The following is a 17,262-nucleotide window of genomic DNA, read 5'->3' on the forward strand; positions in this document are numbered from 1 at the left end:
TAACGTGAAAGCAGAGCCTTCAACAGACCTGTTATAAACAGTGTAAGGATGTGTGTGTTGTGTTCTTAATGACAGAGCTGCAGTGTATTAGGTAATTAAAGTAAAACACCTTATATGTGTAGAAAACCTATTATGTTCATTTACCTCCCGTGTGTAAGAGGAGCAATTTAAGTTAATTGCAGTAGCAGCTTCAAACGTAACACTATCAGCTGGACAGCTCAGCAGAACAAAGCTTATCTGCACCCTATTTTAAGTGGATCCACCCTAACAGTCACTGAACAGTGTAGTGGATAAGATAAGGCTTTGAACGCACCACGCTGGCACGAAATAGTAATGACTTTACTCTTCACATTGGCACTTTACCAAATGATAAAGAAATCTAATGATACTTGTTTGCACAGACTAGATTTTCAATCTGGACCAACTCTAAACTCCGCATGTTTAGTTTTAAACAGCAGTCAGTCATGTACATAACAATAAATGCAGTCACACATTAAAATCAACTCTAAAATCTACTGTTATTTTGTCCTATAATCGTTTTGCTTGATCGCTGCTCTGTCTTTTATTGTCAGCATCACATCTAAATAACGTGCTAATGTGTTAGACGTTTAGTTGATAATCCTAAATGACAATGAACACTTTTTTAGAGTTCTGGGTCCATTTCTCTTTATCTCATGCAAACTGCACCCCATCACTGCGCCGCCTCTTGCAGCCTATCTTGGTGGAGGTCTGGGGTGTGACCCCGCGCTCTTTCAGTATAAAAGACCCGAGGGCTGCACTGCTCGCAGCCACCGACGAACAGTCTCAAAGGCAAGATGACCAGTCTCAGCGCTAAGGACAAGGACGCCGTCAGGGCCTTCTGGGCCAAGGTTCCTGGGAAGGAGGAGCTGATCGGCGCAGATGCTCTGTCCAGGTAAATATAAAAACCTGCTCATGTCAACTTCGCCTGTGGAACACGTGCTGAGCTGATCTGTGTGTTTCCCGCAGGATGCTGGCGGTGTACCCGCAGACCAAGACCTACTTCTCCCACTGGAAGGACCTGAGCCCCGGCTCTCCCCAAGTGAGGAAGCACGGAAAGACCATCGTCTGTGGAGTGGGCGAGGCTGTGGGTAAAATCGACAACCTGACCGCAGGTCTGCTGAACCTCAGCGAGCTGCACGCCTTCACCCTGAGAGTGGACCCCGCCAACTTCAAGGTACTGACGTTTGCGCGTTTTACAAGCGGGTTCTTGCGCACAGAAAAAGGCGCAACGAGGACCCACCGGGTCAGTGGGGCCGTGAAACTGTGCGTAATATGCGTAACACCTTTTCCTCCACCCACAGATTCTGTCCCACAACCTTCTGGTGGTGTTGGCCGTCATTTTCCCCGAAGAGTTCACCCCCGAGGCCCACGTTGCTCTGGACAAGTTCCTGGCTTCTCTGGCTGGAGCCCTGTCTGAGAAATACAGATAAACCGCAGGAGAAGGAGGCGGAGACTGAAGCTTCGGATTCTCTGCACGATGATTAATAAAACGTTAACGAGCAAACGCAACTCACTGTTGGCTTTCTTGTTTTTCTGTGGTTTGCGCCAGGTTTTAACATGTTACAATATATACGGAGCATCCGAAATGTCTCTGTAATATAAACAGAAAAGAGCTTCCAAAACAACTTTACACAGACTGTGTTTGATTTGATTCCAAATTTCAACATTTCTGATTCGTTTAGAATTGAATGCATATCAATAGAATTGGATACACACAATGCACATTTAATACAACTCCGGCCATGTACAGTGTACCATCATGTCGGATCTGGGTTAACTGTGCATTTGTAGGTTACAGAGAACCGGCTAATCACCAAGCAATTGTATGACTTTTCAAAATATGTTGAAAGCAATTAGTTGAAAACTCAGTTTACATTTTGTTCTCTTGTAGCTGGATCAAAATTGTCAAAAAAAACAACAACTTTTGGGGCGACTAATTAGCGTGAATAAGACAGTAAATCTACGGTAATTTAGTACCTATAATGCTAAGTTTTTATTCAATACATCTAGGTTGTATTTGTATGTATGTATGCAGGTTTGTATGTATTTAGGTTGCTAATATATCATATAATTCTAGAAACAGTGTTATAATAAAAGAAAGATAATTAATGCATAATTTTGCCACATTTGTCTGTTGCAGAAATTGCAAATCGCGTATGAAAGCTCATATAACACCTGCCGAATTAATCGATTAATCTGTAAGTGAATTTTCGTTTAGGTGACCAAATTCTCAACACATTTCTAAACCAGTTAAATATAAATTATGTTACACGTAATTATGACTGTTTTAAAAAGAGATCTTGTAGGAAAAAGGTTTATGTAAAGTCAAAGTCCATGCGTGTTATTTTTTCGTTTAATCTAATTCCCAACTCTATGTTCTGATGACTCCTACGCAATAAACAGTGTATTTAATGGCTAATAACATCCGAAGCGGATGCACAGTCTCAGTTCGTATCAGATAGTTCGCTCTAAATTCAACAGCAATCGTGATTATTGTATATATTGTATTTATATATTTTTGACAGCGATGTGAGCCAAATCTCTAATGGCCTACTTTACTGTTATGTGTCTAGTGGTCTGCGTTGATTTTTTTTAATGTTTAGTTATTTGTATATAAAGACACAAGAACATGTTGAATATTTTAATATTTTATTTGTATTTGAATTTCTCAGCAAAGGTCACGTGACGACTGCAGGTCTCTAGTGGTACTGTTTCCCCAGCGCGGACACCGCCACGGCCAAGAACTTCTGAAAAGCTGCCTGCACCTCAGGAGTGAAGTCTTTACCCAGCTGAGCAGCAACCACAATGGAAACACAGTCGGCCAGCAGCTGCAAAACCACAGAAACCAGAGGAAACCCGTCACATGAAGGCGAGGCTCGTCTGAAACATGCGTTGAACGTGAAACAGGTGCAGTGGCTGCTCAGGTTCTACCTTGAAGTTGTCTGGGTCCACCTGCAGCTTCTCGGAGTGCAGCACGCTCAGCTCTGCGTACGTGGCCTTGATGTCGTCCAGGTTCTGCACGGCCCGGGCCAGACCGTCCAGGACAACCTTCCCGTGGGCGATCACATTGGGATTCGATCTAATTGCGTCGGCGTTGAAGAGGTTTCCAAACTTCCCGAAGTATCTCTGAGTCCAGGGGTAAACGACCAGACACCTGGATTGTGATGGATCAAGGTTAGTACATGTAATATAGTCCTGGAAACGCGTCCATGCTGAGCTGGAACCGTGTCTGACCTGGAAAGAGCCGCAGGACCGACGACTGCAGAGTCGATCTTGGCGAAGATGGCCTTGATGGTGGCGCGCTCGAAGTCCGTCCACTGGACCATTTTGTCTGGTGTGAGATGTCTGTGTGCGAGTCAGAAGCTCCTGTCTCCTCTGGCACCAGACGCAACTTTTAAAGCGAACGCGCTGCCTCGTGATTGGCTGCGACGGGCCGGAAAAGTACAACGACTTACTCTAATGATAAGAGCGAGGAGGGCGTATCTAAGACTTTATTCTGAACCAAATGAAAGAAGTTGGGTTCTGACGTAAAATCTCAAGATGATGCCAGTGGCTAAACGTCAGCACAGGTTGATTACTAACTACCAATTAACTACTGTTATTTGTAGGTAACGTTTGACATAATCAACATGAACTAATATGTCTTGCTCACTCACACGAAGTCAATGAATTACCTGGCCTAGTGGAAATCTAAAGGTACCTCAGGCATCTCCTGCATCCTCTAATCAGCACCATGGACAGAGACAGTGAATTTACAGAGCACATTGTCGTACAAATGACTATAAAAGATCATTTCAATTCCAACCCAGTTAAACTGGGTTGGAATTTATGGTTTTGAAAAAAAGACTAATATATACTGACTTTTTAATTTAATTGGCACTGACATAAAGGACGATGAAACGAAATCATTTTCAATCATCATTCAATCATTTTATCAAACCGACTAAAACGACACCTCTAACTTCAACTTCTACAAAGTTTTTTTTGTCTCCCTAGTAAAACGATGAGTTTTACCTCGGTGGAGATTCTGGCTTTCACGCTAAACTCTAAACGCATTGAGGCTGATGTACAGTAGAGGGCGCTCCAACACAAACAGCTGAGTGATCCTTTGAGTCCTACAGTGCATCTCTGGAGAAGAGTAGATGATGGATCGTGATGCTGTCTATACAAAGAAAGTGTTCTTTAGCCACGCGGTTCCTTCTTATGAAATTGTGTTATTTACTGGTGTTATTTACATGAAGGTGCTATTATTACTGTTCATTCAATGCATTCTGCATTGCCTGCCTGTGGGTCTCAGAATTAATTTTAAGGGTCTTTTACTGGTCTTCAAGCCTCCTAATGGTTTTAACCCTAACTATTTATCAGAGCTCCTTGTCCCCTATTAGCCTTGCAAAACCTCCAGGTCTACTGGTAGGACTCCTTAATTATTACTGAAGTTAGAACTAGAACTCACTGTGAAGCGTCTTTCCAGCATCATGGTCCCCATCTATGGAACAGCCTACCTGAAGACCTGAGGGGCTGCAAAAGACCTTGGCATTTTTAAAAATAAATGGAAAACTTACCTGTTTAATATGGCTTTTAACTAATATCTTATTCATTTTTATAAGATTTAGTTGTTTTATTTAACTAGCCTAAATTATTTTATTAGTTAAAAAATAGTAACTTTTATTAGCGTTTACTTCTATATATTTGTTATCTCTAGTGTTTCCTTTAAGATTCTTCTTAATCATTTTCTGCACTACAGCTCTAAATAAAGTTTTCTCAGTAAAACGAGGTTTACTTCGGTGGATCTTCATTCATTTTCTTTTACCCTTTGGGAGGGAGGGGTGTCTGTGAAGCACTTTGTGCTGCATTATGTATGAAAAGCACCATATACTGTACTACCACTAATTTTTGTCAACATTATGTGAAACAGCAGCTTTAAACTTAGCAATATCAGCTGAACAACTCTCGGGGGAACAAAGCTTATCTTCACTTTCTTGTAAGTGGATCCACCCTAACAGCTCCTGTGTAGGATGAGATAAGGCTTTGAACGCACCACGTATTGGCAAGAAATAGAAAATGACTTATTGGAATTTTTCCAAACGATAAAGAAATCAATTAATGCACAGACTTTCAATCAGTTTACTTCTCAATCTGTTTACGAGTGGGTTTAGACAGACGGTAAAGGCAGTTTTTCCAAAAACAACATAAAAGATTATTATTATTTATTAAATATATATGTTCCTGATAGCCATTTCTTTGATATATACGTATTTGTATTTTAACATTCAGTAAAGTCATATTGTTTGACCGTCATAATTTGACTTGTAGTTCAAAACATCAGGAGATTTATTCTAATCTCATGCAAACTGTAACCCATCACTTCACCGCGGCCTCTCTTGGGGGAGGTCCCGGGTGTGACCCCGCTCTCCTTCAGTATAAAAGCCCAGACGAGTTTGCCGATCACCATTCGACAAACAGTCTCAAAGCCAAGATGACCAGTCTCAACGCCAAGGACAAGAACGCCGTCAAGGCCTTCTGGGCTAAAGTTCCCGGCAATGAGGAGAAAATCGGCGCAGATGCTCTGTCCAGGTAAATATGAAAACCTGCTGATGTCGCCTTCTACCGTGGAACACGTGCTGAGCTGATCTGTGTGTGTTTCCCGCAGGATGCTGGCGGTGTACCCGCAGACCAAGACCTACTTCTCCCACTGGAAGGACCTGAGCCCCGGCTCTCCCCAAGTGAGGAAGCACGGAAAGACCATCGTCTGTGGAGTGGGCGAGGCTGTGGGTAAAATCGACAACCTGACCGCAGGTCTGCTGAACCTCAGCGAGCTGCACGCCTTCACCCTGAGAGTGGACCCCGCCAACTTCAAGGTACTGAGACGAGGCTGTTAAATTATATGACTCCTTTCACTAAAATCCTCATTTTTTTATTCACACAACCCCAACGTTTATTGAATTCACTATAATGAAAAGAAAGGAGTTGCGTGTGTAAAACTGTCATTGTGTTTTTTTTTTCAACAGATTCTGTCCCACAACCTTCTGGTGGTTTTGGCCATCGCCTTTCCCACTGAATTCACCCCCGAAGCCCACGTTGCTCTGGACAAGTTCCTGGCTTCTCTGGCTGGAGCCCTGTCTGAGAAATACAGATAAATTACAGCGGAAGAAGAAAACTGAATTTTCAGCTTTCTCTGCTTAATGATCAATAAATCCCTGGCAAAAACAGCGTTTGTTTTCCGGTTCGTTTGTGATGGTTCATACCTCGAAGCCTATTTGCGCAAGGCATGTTTCAATTATCAAACAAGGCCACTGGACATTGGATTAATCCTCTTCTATTGTGTTGCTTTTTATACATTTAGCCTGGCTGGTGACAATATGAGCTAATCGGCAAATTCTGACAGTAATCAAATTTCAATTCGACAGCATTAGACGAAAGAACAACCACAGGTTTTGCAAATAAACAACATGAAACAGACAAACGACTCTCAGCTCTCCTTGCCGCCCAGAGAACATTAGAATGGCGTCACACATTCGAAAAAAATATTATATTGTTTATTACTTCATTATTTTTTTATGTATTTATTCATTTTACCAACGTAGAACCTAACAAAGTGAAGAGTATGAAAGAAATCATCTTTCATACTCTTCACTTTCACTCATCAATCTAATCATTTTTCACCATTAAGACCAGTAGCAATGATAAAATCTACTTTTTTCATATTGTTACCAGACGTGGCTCAGAAATCACATTATTCATCGTTACACAACAGCAGCAGACGTCTCAATGTCCTGGTGTCTGTTTTGAATATTATCCGTATTTTGGACCCCGCTTTGCTTTGTGTGCTGAGAAGTTGTTGTGTGCGACAGTTTGGTATTTTGTCTATGTACAGTAGACCTTCGAACAATCCACAATAGTCCCAGACACGTTAAAAAAGTCAATCGCAACCGTAAGTCATCGCAAACACAAACAAGACGGATGTGAGCTAGTTTTAATTCTAAGGTAGTAGTTAATTTTAAGAAGCAATACTATACAAAATTATTAGAGGTAAATAAGAATAATGTGAAAGGAACCTATAATTAGAAGTAGTCGCGATAAGGAAATTAAACTCATTATTTTATTCACAATGAAGAATTTAAATAGGATGAAAGACGTGGTATATGAAGTATTGGACCAATTTAGCTAAAAAGATTCTTACAACCGACTTATCTGCAAGCACAAATGAAATCCAACAAATGATAATCAAATTACAGACATAATCAATAAATGTAAAAATAAAACACCTACTGATTGTGATGGAACAGAAATAGCAATAGTAAAAAGGGTAAGTGTTGGGATCTCAAACATAAGCTTGGGATATGTATCGATCTAAAGAAGAAGTAGTCTCAGTCTGTCACTTTTCTGCGGAATAAACGTTTTGTTGACCCTTTTTGATCTTACTGCTTTGGACTTATTCTTTCTTTGCTGTTGGGACTTATTTTGAGGACTACTGGTTGGTAATTGGTTTATTTTCCACTTTTTGGGAATTTAATAATTTTTTGTAACCTTAGTTTACCTCTCTTCCTTCAAGGATTTATTATTTAATTTTAACAAAGGATAATTTACACCTATTGGATTAATAAAAGATCCGTCAGATTAGAATAAAAGTTTAAAGGACTTATTGTCCAACGCTTCTCCCTTTCAAGCATGTAAGATGTGAATGATAGAGACGAATGACTGTTGTTATCACTAATAACCATGTTTTTGTTTTTCTTTTTTATATATGCATGCTTGTAATAATTGAATGAATGAATGATTAATGAGTAATTTAGGATGTTCCCAATATTTATTAGATGATGTTTTTTTAAGACCTTTTGTACATTGCTTGAATATATTTACACAAAACAACTTTTGTTGTTAAATGTTATTTATTGCATTTTCGTCTATGAACAGAGAGTGTGAGGGTTTCGTCTTCTGCTGCAGGTCTCTAGTAGTACTGTTTCCCCAGCGCGGACACCGCCACGGCCAAGAACTTCTGAAAAGCTGCCTGCACCTCAGGGGTGAAGTCTTTACCCAGCTGAGCAGCAACCACAATGGAAACACAGTCGGCCAGCAGCTGCAAAACCACAGAAACCAGAGGAAACCCGTCACATGAAGGCGAGGCTCGTCTGAAACATGCGTTGAACGTGAAACAGGTGCAGTGGCTGCTCAGGTTCTACCTTGAAGTTGTCTGGGTCCACCTGCAGCTTCTCGGAGTGCAGCACGCTCAGCTCTGCGTACGTGGCCTTGATGTCGTCCAGGTTCTGCACGGCCCGGGCCAGACCGTCCAGGACAACCTTCCCGTGGGCGATCACATTGGGATTCGATCTAATTGCGTCGGCGTTGAAGAGGTTTCCAAACTTCCCGAAGTATCTCTGAGTCCAGGGGTAAACGACCAGACACCTGGATTGTGATGGATCAAGGTTAGTACATGTAATATAGTCCTGGAAACGCGTCCATGCTGAGCTGGAACCGTGTCTGACCTGGAAAGAGCCGCAGGACCGACGACTGCAGAGTCGATCTTGGCGAAGATGGCCTTGATGGTGGCGCGCTCGAAGTCCGTCCACTGGACCATTTTGTCTGGTGTGAGATGTCTGTGTGCGAGTCAGAAGCTCCTGTCTCCTCTGGCACCAGACGCAACTTTTAAAGCGAACGCACTGCCGCCCAGAGACGCATTATTGGCTGAGTTGGGCCGGAAAAGTACAGCGACTTGCACCAATGATAAGAGTGAGGAGGGCGTATCAGGACAACTACTGTAAGACAGGCAGGGGAACTATTGCTAATCCAAATGAGATTCTCTGACCACCTTTCACTGACAACCAGTTTCTTTCTTCTTATCTTTGAGTCCACTCTGCCTTTGAGGACATCCACCCTAACAGCTGAGATGATAAGACCCTAAAATTAGCAGGATCACTCATTTCACTCATTACTCTGGAAACCTTCCAAGTTCCTTAATGCACAGACTACATTTTAAATCTGCTTATATAACTTGCATAATGTTTCTATCCCAGCATGAAAATTTCATTGCATCACCCTAGACAAAAAACTCAAATTGTAATTCAAACACTAAAGCAAATTAGCTATATGTTGTAAATATATATGCCTGTAAATAAAATATGTTTTAAACTTAGGTGCCTTTTTTATTACTGACTGTATATTTTGTTATAAAATGCCAAAAATGTATAGAAGCTGCAACCGCCTCCTCCTTTCCTGGAGGTGGTCCAGGGTGTGTCCTTACTGCCTTTGCAGCATATATTCCTTTTTGACTTGTGCTGCGGTGAGAAACACTCAGACAGAAGCAAGATGACCAGTCTCAGCGCTAAGGACAAGGACACAGTCAGGGCCTTCTGGGCTAAAGTTCCTGGGAAGGAAGAGCTAATCGGCGCAGATGTTCTGTCCAGGTTAGTATAAAGCCTGATGTAACAATCATCTCTGAGAAGAAATGGCTTAGACGGACTCTGTTTTTTGCATTTCTGCAGGATGCTGGTGGTGTACCCGCAGACCAAGACCTACTTCTCCCACTGGAAGGACCTGAGCCCCAGCTCTGCACAGGTGAAGAAGCACGGAAAGACCATCATGGCTGGAGTTGGTGAAGCTGTGGCTAAAATGGACGACCTGACCGCAGGTCTGCTGAACCTCAGCCAGCTGCACGCCTTCACCCTGAGAGTGGACCCCGCCAACTTCAAGGTACTAAGACTCCACTTTATATTTTACAAGATAAATAACATTTGGGCAGGTTTTATACGTTTTAAGACATTTATGTTATTTTTCTCCACAGATTATCTCTCACAACCTTCTGGTTGTTTTTGCCATCACGTTTCCCAAGGAATTCACCGCTGAGGTCCATGTGTCTATGGACAAGTTTTTGGCTCGTGTGTCTTATGCTTTGTCTGAGAAATACAGATAAACTGCATGAGAAGAAGAGAAGAACATGGAGACTGGAGCCTCTGCTGTTGCTGCTCAATGATTAATAAATAAATGAACTGAAAACTACAGCACAGTTTGTTTTGTGGTTATTTTGTGACTAGGCTACAACTAAGTGTGTGACAACTAAGTGAAAACAAATATCCCTGCAGATCAGGGTCTGAAATACACAGACAGGTGATGTCTCTTAAATCCTACTGGTTACTTACTCTGATGCTCTGTGCGGCTTCTTGACTGTGAATAAATGCACATTGATCTGAGCATTAATTAGGAATAAATATTATCTTAAAGCAAAAACCTTTCTCTTTTGGCCTCATTGGTCTTTTTGCAGCATCTCATGGCAGCAGGACTGCTGCTTTAGTGTTGCTCTCAGTGACTTTTCCTTATTAAATAATATACAAATGACACCATAAATAAAATAAAAAAAAACTCATATACTGTAGGACACATGGACTAAAACAAACTACTAGTTATGTGAAGCATGATAATATTGTGGCTAATAAGAAAATAAAGTTACAGCTACTAAAATTTGTTTCTTTCTTTTTTCATTCAGAAGCAAATATTACAGTACTGACGGTAACTGAGAAAACAGAGATAGATAATTTTGTGTTAAGGGTAAACCTGGAAAATGATTAATACGAAATAAATAGATATTCTACTGTTTTGGGTACTAATAACACACAAACAATTTATTTACTTCAAAAACGTTATTTACTTTTGACACATGGTTAAAATAGACACTCGGTGATCATGTGATGATGTCGTGTTCCGCTGCAAGTCTCTAGTGATATTGTTTCCCCAGAGCGGACACCACCACAGCCAGGAACTTCTGAAAAGCTGCCTGCACCTCAGGAGTGAAGTCTTTACCCATCTGAGCAGCAACCACAATGGTCAGACAGTCGGCCAGCAGCTGCAACACGACAAGAATCAGAAAACGTCAACAATATAAAAGGGATGACGGTGTTAAACTATATAAAATCTGGATGTAAGCTCTGGTGACTTCATACCCTAAAGTTGTCTGGGTCCACCTGCAGCTTCTCAGAGTGCAGCACGCTCAGCTCTGCGTACGTGGCCTTGATGTCGTCCATGTTCTGCACAGCCAGGGTCAGACCCTCGAGGACGACTTTTCCGTGGGCGCTAACGTTGGGGTTCGACGTGATCGCGGCGGCGTTGTAGAGGTTTCCGAATTTGCCGAAATACCTCTGAGTCCATGGGTAAACGACCAGACACCTGGAAAAACATGTTAAAGACGTTACACGGCTACTCGAAAATCTAAATCTAGATGTAATAATCATTCAATTAAGAATAGGATCTTTGTCTGACCTGGAAAGAGCTGCAGGACCCACGACTCCAGAGTCGATCTTGGAGAAGATGTCCTTGATGGTGGCACGCTCGAAGTCTGTCCACTCAACCATTTTGGCAGCTTTAGCTTGTTTTCTCTTTGCGAGTCAGAAGATTCTGTCATCACTGGCACCAGATGCACATTTTAAAGCAAACCTGTCCCCCTCCCAGCGACGTGTGATTGGCTGAGTGATGGTGATAAGAAAGAGGAGGGTGTATCTGGACATTGAGGACTGGTTTTGAGACAATGGAATCAATGTAAAATTGCTGTTATGCACAACCGCAAATGTGTGACATGGGAGTCATGAATACAAAACAAAATCTTTAGAAAAGCTCTTAAATAAATCCTACCAAACAACAAGGCCACAAGATCAGCACCTTGGACAGCGCTCTAACTTTGAGTCATATTTTTAACAAGGTAATTTAATAAATGACTGAACAGAGTTGGTGTTTCAGACAGCGCCTTTTAGTGATTAGCTTTGGGAAATTATATTTCTAAAAATGGTTGTGGCAGGGAAACAACTCGAAGGAGTAAACCTTATCAAGAACCTCCAAATCAAATTACTAAAAGTACATGACAATTTTCCGTTTAACCTTCTTCACACATGCCTGTGTTGTTTGACATTGAGTCTGAGTTGTGTAAAACAGCAGCTTCAAGACTGTAAGACTTTATTCAGCTGAACATACGCAGGGCAACAAATCTTATCTCATGCTTCCTCTGTTCCACCCTAACAGCCGAGTCCTTGAAAGCCACACCGCTGTTTTAAAAAAACTCAAACTAACTTTATTCATCAAACTGCTTTTTAAACAATACACATAAACATATTATGTTTATGCATATCATGTCATAGTTGGTCACCATCCTGATTTACTGTATTTCTGGTTGTTTACGTCTTTAGGACTTCATTCTGTTATACCTGTCAACAACAAATATGAGCAGACTTTATAAATTTATTCATAATTATAAAGTTAGATGATAAGGTCCAGGGAGATTTTGGTTGATTTCAAGTTACAGTAATTTCCACCACTGGGATCGTTGTTTAAAGCCTATTTTGGAGTTTTGACACTATTAACTACAGACATACTAATTATTCAACGATTTGCCTTTAATCATAACTGACAATGAGAGTTTGAGTTTTGGTTAAAGATGATTACTATTTATTTAACACAAACTGCAACTCGTCTCTGGAACCTCCCCACACAGTTTATCTTGGAGGTGGTCCTGGGTGTGTCCACACACCGTTTCCTTTATAAAATCCCACAGACTTCAGTTCAAAGCAGCAAACAGTCAGACAACGACAAGATGACCAGTCTCAGTGCAAAAGACAAGGACACAGTCAAGACCTTCTGGTCTACAGTGTCTGGGAAGGCAGAGGACATGGGAGCAGATGTTCTGTCCAGGTAAATATGAAACTATCTGTCTATAATGTATCTGTAATAAACTTCTGTCTGTATTGGCTGTTTGATGTTGACTTTCTCTGTGATGCAGGATGCTGGTGGTGTACCCACAGACCAAGACCTACTTCTCCCACTGGAAGGACCTGAGCCCCAGCTCTGCCCAGGTGAAGAAGCACGGAAAGACCATCATGGCTGGAGTCGGTGAAGCTGTGGCTAAAATGGACGACCTGACCGCAGGTCTGCTGAACCTCAGCCAGCTGCACGCCTTCACCCTGAAAGTGGACCCCGCCAACTTCAAGGTACTGAGACAAGGACTCCACTTTATATTTTACAAGATAAATAACCAAACATTTGTGCAGGTTTTATACGTAGTAATGCGTTATAAGACATTTATGCTATTTTTCTCCACAGATTATCTCCCACAACCTTCTGGTGGTTTTTGCCATCACGTTTCCCAAGGAATTCACCGCTGAGGTCCATGTGTCTATGGACAAGTTTTTGGCTCGTGTGGCTTATGCTCTGTCTGAGAAATACAGATAAACTGCAGAAGAAGAAGAAGAAGCGTTTTTTATGCTCAGTGATCAATAAATATATTTGAAACTATACTACACAGTTTTATTTGTTATTCTTCTGGGATGCTTTGTGTTGAATATTGGAACTTTTAGGGCCTGTTTATTACCACAGAGTCAAAAATAATCTACTTTTACCTTTTGGTTGATGTTTTGATTTACTTGGGTTTTCTTCAATTAAAGATGTAGCCTCATCTGCTTTCTGTGCTTTCATTCAAATTTGTGTTTTGCAAAAATGTTTCCATCTGTTTCAAGAATTAATGCCTACAGTACCATATCTATCAAAAGGCAACACAAATGTTCAAGTTTGTTGATTAATTGAGTGCTGAATCTTTTATCATTTATTTTGCTCCTAGGCTATGATCAAAACAATCACTTATTATAGTGATAATCTGCTCTTAACATACTGTAAGGCTGTTCTGCCCACAGCTGCATGATAACAAGCCTTAGAACATAACATGAACAAAAAGCCTGAACCACTGAGGTGCAACTTGTCCATATATTTATAATTAAAGAAAATCATAAATAAAATTTGAAATTAAATTAAAAAACATAACAGCAAAAACATGCAGCAACAGAGCACAGGCAGGAAGGTTGGACCTGCAGTTGCCCATTGCAGGCACAAGCACTAAGTCTGATGAAAGAAATAGAAAGAAACAGAGGAGTTCAGTGTATAGATTAAGTCCCCCAGCAGGCTACAGTATGTCTATTACAGCTTAACTAAGAGATGGTTCCTGTGACTAACAATCATTGCCAGTGACCTGAACCATCTCTAACTATAAGCTTTATCAAAAAGGAGTAGGAGAACTTTAAATTCTATCCAACATTTTACAGGCAGCCAGTGCAGAGAAGCTAATGTAGGAGAAATGTGATCTCTCTTTCTAAGTCCCATCAGAACTCTGGCTGCAGTATTTTGAATTAGCTGTAGGCTTTTTAAGGAGCTGTTAGGACATCCTACGAGTAAGGAGTTACAGTAGTCCAGCCTAGAGGCAACAAATGCATCGATCAGTTTCTCTGCATCACTCTGAGAGAGGATGCTTCTAATTCTAGCTATATTTCTAAGATGGCAGTAGGCGGTTCTGAAGATTATTTTAACATATCATGAGAGCCGTGGGGAAATGTGTCGAAGGCATCAATGATCTCTCTGGGACTCTGAGCACCCACAGTAGAATCGAAAGCCAATGCTACAGTATGTCTTCCAGGATGGCTATCTGATTCAGTAGTGTCTCTCTGTGATTTTTAGGTCCAATGATAATAACTATGTCTGTGTGTGTGTCTGTCTTTCTGTGTGTCTGTCTGTGTGTCTGTGTGTCTGTGTGTCTGTCTGTGTGTCTGTCTGTCTGTCTGTGTAGAACTTTATAATTTTCCATAAATATTAAACAGTTTGGTTTACAGCACTTCAAAATTGTGGCTGCCTTTTGTTACAGTAAAGTTACATGATCACTTCACCTGTAAGTTTGTTCCAGCAGAGGGAGCTCAGAGCCATTTTAATCATAGTGGTCACTGTTCCCATTTGATATAGGCTCAAAATATGTCATTGCATTGTACACAAAAGAGAGTAAAGAAGACACAGGATGAGAACATTCAAATAACTAGTCTGTGGTTTACTGGTAACAGCTCTGATTGCAAAGAAAAGACTTCCAGTGTCGATACAGGGGTTGGCAGTTGTTCTCTAGATAGAACAATCGCTTGACTACCACCCTCCTTACTCCCGCCTCCTGCATTGTTTCCAAGGGGCATCCTCAAAACAGAGACAAAAACAGAGAGGCTGCAGCATCAAAGCGACTGCTGTTATGGAAAATTGGAACATACTGACAGGTGAAGAAATCCTGTGAGCACCAATAGATGAAACGCCAGAACCCTGCACCAGCATCATCTTGTTTTGTGAGTAAAGATGTCCAACACATGGACAAGGATTTCAAGAATATCTTTAAATAGAGAGGGCAAAAAGTTTGTCTGTGGTGCGGCATCACTTTGTTACAAAACTGCTGATATTAATTACTTTTTTACACTTAGTGTTCATTTAACATTTTAAGCAACACAAGTTGTCTCTTAGACTTTGAAGACAGTGGAGACTCAGTCTATAAAGAACAATATGCAGACTTACTGCTAGAAACCACAGCCTTGCATCTTTGCATAAGTGAACTATAAACAACAGTGACAAAATCACCTGAAGAGACCTTTAAGTTAAGGTGAGGTCATTAATTTGCTTTCAGTTTGACTGACTTTAACTGCCTCATTCAATTGAAGGCACAGGGAACATGTCTGTCAAACTCTTGAAGTCGATCCAGGACGGTGATGATTCTGCATACAGGCGGCAGGTGGGGCAGCTGGCCCAGTGGCGCAGTCAGAACCAGCTGGAGCTGACGATGGACTTTTTGCCCCGCCCCCTCACCATCCACAGTAACACAGTGTGTACCAAGATGGACCTTCGTCATTAAGTGATTTGTAGGTTAGGACAATTAGAATGTTTCAGTAAAGGAATCAATGAACTAAAGCTAATGTATAGTGGGAGAAATGTGGTTTCTGTTGCTGTTTCCAGTCAGAACTTTGGATTTACGTAAGGCGTTAAAGGTGTGTGTAGCGTAACTTTAAGAAAGGATGCTCCTAATGGGCAGAAACCATCAATACAATTACATCTTAAATGACCACACTCTCTTTAATGCTATACAACACATTACACTGAGCATCTATAGTACACAGTCAAACTAAATACTGCTTTAGTTGACACAGACAGCAGAATATGTTTGAATCAGCAGCTTGAATCACCATCTTTCTCTCAATATACGTCTTCCAGTGGTTACACACAAAATAAATGCTACAGTTTGTTATTGACAACCACAGTCACCATTACACCTGTTTTTGCTACGTTCCCTCTCAAATCCCAATAAAACCTGACACTGGTGTAATGAAGGGCTTCAGCAGAAATGAAGCACAGTTGAACTGTATCGCAGCCAGTTGGTGTCTTTGTGCGGCTGAATGAGATTTGTTTTGACAGAGCACTGGGAGTGGCCCACAGCAGCATGCACGTTCACATACCATCAAAACAATACCTGAAATATGCATTAGATGTATATCAGCAAAACCAGTACAGCTAACAGCTTAACAACAAGCATCAACCTCTGTCAGGATGTCACTTACACAAAAGAAGCACGTTTGGTTTGGAAGCACTTAGTGTTTTTAAGTAAAGTAGGTTAAATCAGGTAAGTGAATCACGAAAACACAATAATTACACAACAATATTTTTTATTTGCATTTTTTCTATGAACAATCATCATGTGTCGTCTTCTGCTGCAGGTCTCTAGTGGTTCTGTTTCCCCTGCACGGACACCGTCACGTCCATGAACTTCTGAAAAGCTGCGTTCACCTTAGGAGTGAAGTCTTTACCCAGACGAGTAGCAACTTCAATGGTGATACTGTTGGCCAGCAGCTGCAACATGACAAGAACCAGAGGAAACGCGTCCCATGAAGGCGTTTGAAACATGAGTTAAACATGAAACAGTTGCAGTGGATCCTTAGGTTTTACCCTAAAGTTGCCTGGGTCCACTTTCAGCTTCTGCAGCCCGCTCAGCTCTTCATGCATGGCCTTGGTGTTGTCCAGGTTCTGTGCAGCCCGGGTCAGACCATGCATGACAACCTTCCCGTGGGCACTCACACTGGGATTAGATTTAACTGCGTCGGCGTTAGAGAGGGTTCCTACATCGTCAAGGAATTTGTGAGTATAGGGATAGACAACGAGTAACCTGCAAAACGGGGTTAAAAGACAAATCAAAGTGAGGAGTCATAAAACCACATATTATTATTATATCATTATTAAGTCCATGCTGAGCTGGAACCTTGTCTGACCTGGAAAGAGCAGCAGGACCGACGGCCTCAGTGTCAATCTTGGCGAAGATGTCCTTGATGGCGACGCGCTCGGTGTCTGTGAATTCACCCATTCTGTCGTTTTAAAACTTCTGTGTGCGAATCAGAATCTTCTGTGTCGTCTTGCGCCAGGTGCAACTTTTAA

General features: G+C 41.4%; 8 protein-coding genes across 8 annotated transcripts; 4 read left to right on the forward strand and 4 right to left on the reverse strand.

Annotated features, from left to right (window-relative positions):
* The first annotated feature begins 760 nt into the window (after positions 1-760).
* On the forward strand, positions 761-1,634 carry LOC114859920 (hemoglobin embryonic subunit alpha-like). Its single transcript, XM_029158015.3, has 3 exons — positions 761-913; positions 988-1,195; positions 1,323-1,634. Exons 1-3 carry the CDS (start codon positions 816-818, stop codon positions 1,449-1,451), a joined length of 435 nt encoding a protein of 144 aa, XP_029013848.1. The 5' UTR covers positions 761-815; the 3' UTR covers positions 1,452-1,634.
* Positions 1,635-2,659: 1,025 nt separating this feature from the next.
* On the reverse strand, positions 2,660-3,443 carry LOC114861072 (hemoglobin subunit beta-2-like). Its single transcript, XM_029160063.3, has 3 exons — positions 3,256-3,443; positions 2,953-3,175; positions 2,660-2,849 (listed from the first exon to the last, which is right to left on the reverse strand). Exons 1-3 carry the CDS (start codon positions 3,345-3,347, stop codon positions 2,721-2,723), a joined length of 444 nt encoding a protein of 147 aa, XP_029015896.1. The 5' UTR covers positions 3,348-3,443; the 3' UTR covers positions 2,660-2,720.
* Positions 3,444-5,484: 2,041 nt separating this feature from the next.
* LOC114861080 (hemoglobin embryonic subunit alpha-like) lies at positions 5,485-6,230 on the forward strand. The gene is made up of 3 exons (XM_029160071.3): positions 5,485-5,595; positions 5,672-5,879; positions 6,030-6,230. Exons 1-3 carry the CDS (start codon positions 5,498-5,500, stop codon positions 6,156-6,158), a joined length of 435 nt encoding a protein of 144 aa, XP_029015904.1. The 5' UTR covers positions 5,485-5,497; the 3' UTR covers positions 6,159-6,230.
* A 1,447-nt stretch (positions 6,231-7,677) lies between these two features.
* LOC114861066 (hemoglobin subunit beta-2-like) lies at positions 7,678-8,664 on the reverse strand. Its single transcript, XM_029160055.3, has 3 exons — positions 8,505-8,664; positions 8,202-8,424; positions 7,678-8,098 (listed from the first exon to the last, which is right to left on the reverse strand). Exons 1-3 carry the CDS (start codon positions 8,594-8,596, stop codon positions 7,970-7,972), a joined length of 444 nt encoding a protein of 147 aa, XP_029015888.1. The 5' UTR covers positions 8,597-8,664; the 3' UTR covers positions 7,678-7,969.
* A 645-nt stretch (positions 8,665-9,309) lies between these two features.
* On the forward strand, positions 9,310-10,004 carry LOC114860949 (hemoglobin subunit alpha-2-like). The gene is made up of 3 exons (XM_029159862.3): positions 9,310-9,422; positions 9,501-9,708; positions 9,800-10,004. The coding sequence occupies exons 1-3, from the start codon at positions 9,325-9,327 to the stop codon at positions 9,926-9,928; spliced, it is 435 nt and encodes a 144-aa protein (XP_029015695.1). The 5' UTR covers positions 9,310-9,324; the 3' UTR covers positions 9,929-10,004.
* Positions 9,918-11,453, reverse strand: LOC114860948 (hemoglobin subunit beta-like). Its single transcript, XM_029159860.3, has 3 exons — positions 11,269-11,453; positions 10,953-11,175; positions 9,918-10,855 (listed from the first exon to the last, which is right to left on the reverse strand). The coding sequence occupies exons 1-3, from the start codon at positions 11,358-11,360 to the stop codon at positions 10,727-10,729; spliced, it is 444 nt and encodes a 147-aa protein (XP_029015693.1). The 5' UTR covers positions 11,361-11,453; the 3' UTR covers positions 9,918-10,726.
* A 1,089-nt stretch (positions 11,454-12,542) lies between these two features.
* On the forward strand, positions 12,543-13,368 carry LOC114860532 (hemoglobin subunit alpha-2-like). Its single transcript, XM_029159199.3, has 3 exons — positions 12,543-12,687; positions 12,776-12,983; positions 13,096-13,368. Exons 1-3 carry the CDS (start codon positions 12,590-12,592, stop codon positions 13,222-13,224), a joined length of 435 nt encoding a protein of 144 aa, XP_029015032.1. The 5' UTR covers positions 12,543-12,589; the 3' UTR covers positions 13,225-13,368.
* A 3,114-nt stretch (positions 13,369-16,482) lies between these two features.
* On the reverse strand, positions 16,483-17,260 carry LOC114860529 (hemoglobin subunit beta-2-like). The gene is made up of 3 exons (XM_029159195.3): positions 17,100-17,260; positions 16,780-16,996; positions 16,483-16,683 (listed from the first exon to the last, which is right to left on the reverse strand). Exons 1-3 carry the CDS (start codon positions 17,189-17,191, stop codon positions 16,555-16,557), a joined length of 438 nt encoding a protein of 145 aa, XP_029015028.1. The 5' UTR covers positions 17,192-17,260; the 3' UTR covers positions 16,483-16,554.
* Between the last annotated feature and the right edge of the window lie 2 nt (positions 17,261-17,262).

Source organism: Betta splendens, chromosome 8, assembly GCF_900634795.4.
Source record: "Betta splendens chromosome 8, fBetSpl5.4, whole genome shotgun sequence".
Taxonomy (NCBI): domain Eukaryota; kingdom Metazoa; phylum Chordata; class Actinopteri; order Anabantiformes; family Osphronemidae; genus Betta; species Betta splendens.

Coding starts and splice junctions, on each gene's coding strand:
- LOC114861072 (XM_029160063.3), bottom strand. CDS start 3,347: ATGGTCCAGTGGACGGACTTCGAGCGCGCCACCATCAAGGCCATCTTC. Junction 3,176..3,255: donor GGTCCTGCGGCTCTTTCCAG/GTCAGACACGGT, acceptor ATCACAATCCAG/GTGTCTGGTCGTTTACCCCT. Junction 2,850..2,952: donor TGGACCCAGACAACTTCAAG/GTAGAACCTGAG, acceptor GTGGTTTTGCAG/CTGCTGGCCGACTGTGTTTC.
- LOC114859920 (XM_029158015.3), top strand. CDS start 816: ATGACCAGTCTCAGCGCTAAGGACAAGGACGCCGTCAGGGCCTTCTGG. Junction 914..987: donor GGCGCAGATGCTCTGTCCAG/GTAAATATAAAA, acceptor TGTTTCCCGCAG/GATGCTGGCGGTGTACCCGC. Junction 1,196..1,322: donor TGGACCCCGCCAACTTCAAG/GTACTGACGTTT, acceptor CTCCACCCACAG/ATTCTGTCCCACAACCTTCT.
- LOC114861080 (XM_029160071.3), top strand. CDS start 5,498: ATGACCAGTCTCAACGCCAAGGACAAGAACGCCGTCAAGGCCTTCTGG. Junction 5,596..5,671: donor GGCGCAGATGCTCTGTCCAG/GTAAATATGAAA, acceptor TGTTTCCCGCAG/GATGCTGGCGGTGTACCCGC. Junction 5,880..6,029: donor TGGACCCCGCCAACTTCAAG/GTACTGAGACGA, acceptor TTTTTTCAACAG/ATTCTGTCCCACAACCTTCT.
- LOC114860948 (XM_029159860.3), bottom strand. CDS start 11,360: ATGGTTGAGTGGACAGACTTCGAGCGTGCCACCATCAAGGACATCTTC. Junction 11,176..11,268: donor GGTCCTGCAGCTCTTTCCAG/GTCAGACAAAGA, acceptor ATGTTTTTCCAG/GTGTCTGGTCGTTTACCCAT. Junction 10,856..10,952: donor TGGACCCAGACAACTTTAGG/GTATGAAGTCAC, acceptor GTCGTGTTGCAG/CTGCTGGCCGACTGTCTGAC.
- LOC114861066 (XM_029160055.3), bottom strand. CDS start 8,596: ATGGTCCAGTGGACGGACTTCGAGCGCGCCACCATCAAGGCCATCTTC. Junction 8,425..8,504: donor GGTCCTGCGGCTCTTTCCAG/GTCAGACACGGT, acceptor ATCACAATCCAG/GTGTCTGGTCGTTTACCCCT. Junction 8,099..8,201: donor TGGACCCAGACAACTTCAAG/GTAGAACCTGAG, acceptor GTGGTTTTGCAG/CTGCTGGCCGACTGTGTTTC.
- LOC114860529 (XM_029159195.3), bottom strand. CDS start 17,191: ATGGGTGAATTCACAGACACCGAGCGCGTCGCCATCAAGGACATCTTC. Junction 16,997..17,099: donor GGTCCTGCTGCTCTTTCCAG/GTCAGACAAGGT, acceptor CCCGTTTTGCAG/GTTACTCGTTGTCTATCCCT. Junction 16,684..16,779: donor TGGACCCAGGCAACTTTAGG/GTAAAACCTAAG, acceptor GTCATGTTGCAG/CTGCTGGCCAACAGTATCAC.
- LOC114860532 (XM_029159199.3), top strand. CDS start 12,590: ATGACCAGTCTCAGTGCAAAAGACAAGGACACAGTCAAGACCTTCTGG. Junction 12,688..12,775: donor GGAGCAGATGTTCTGTCCAG/GTAAATATGAAA, acceptor TCTGTGATGCAG/GATGCTGGTGGTGTACCCAC. Junction 12,984..13,095: donor TGGACCCCGCCAACTTCAAG/GTACTGAGACAA, acceptor TTTTCTCCACAG/ATTATCTCCCACAACCTTCT.
- LOC114860949 (XM_029159862.3), top strand. CDS start 9,325: ATGACCAGTCTCAGCGCTAAGGACAAGGACACAGTCAGGGCCTTCTGG. Junction 9,423..9,500: donor GGCGCAGATGTTCTGTCCAG/GTTAGTATAAAG, acceptor GCATTTCTGCAG/GATGCTGGTGGTGTACCCGC. Junction 9,709..9,799: donor TGGACCCCGCCAACTTCAAG/GTACTAAGACTC, acceptor TTTTCTCCACAG/ATTATCTCTCACAACCTTCT.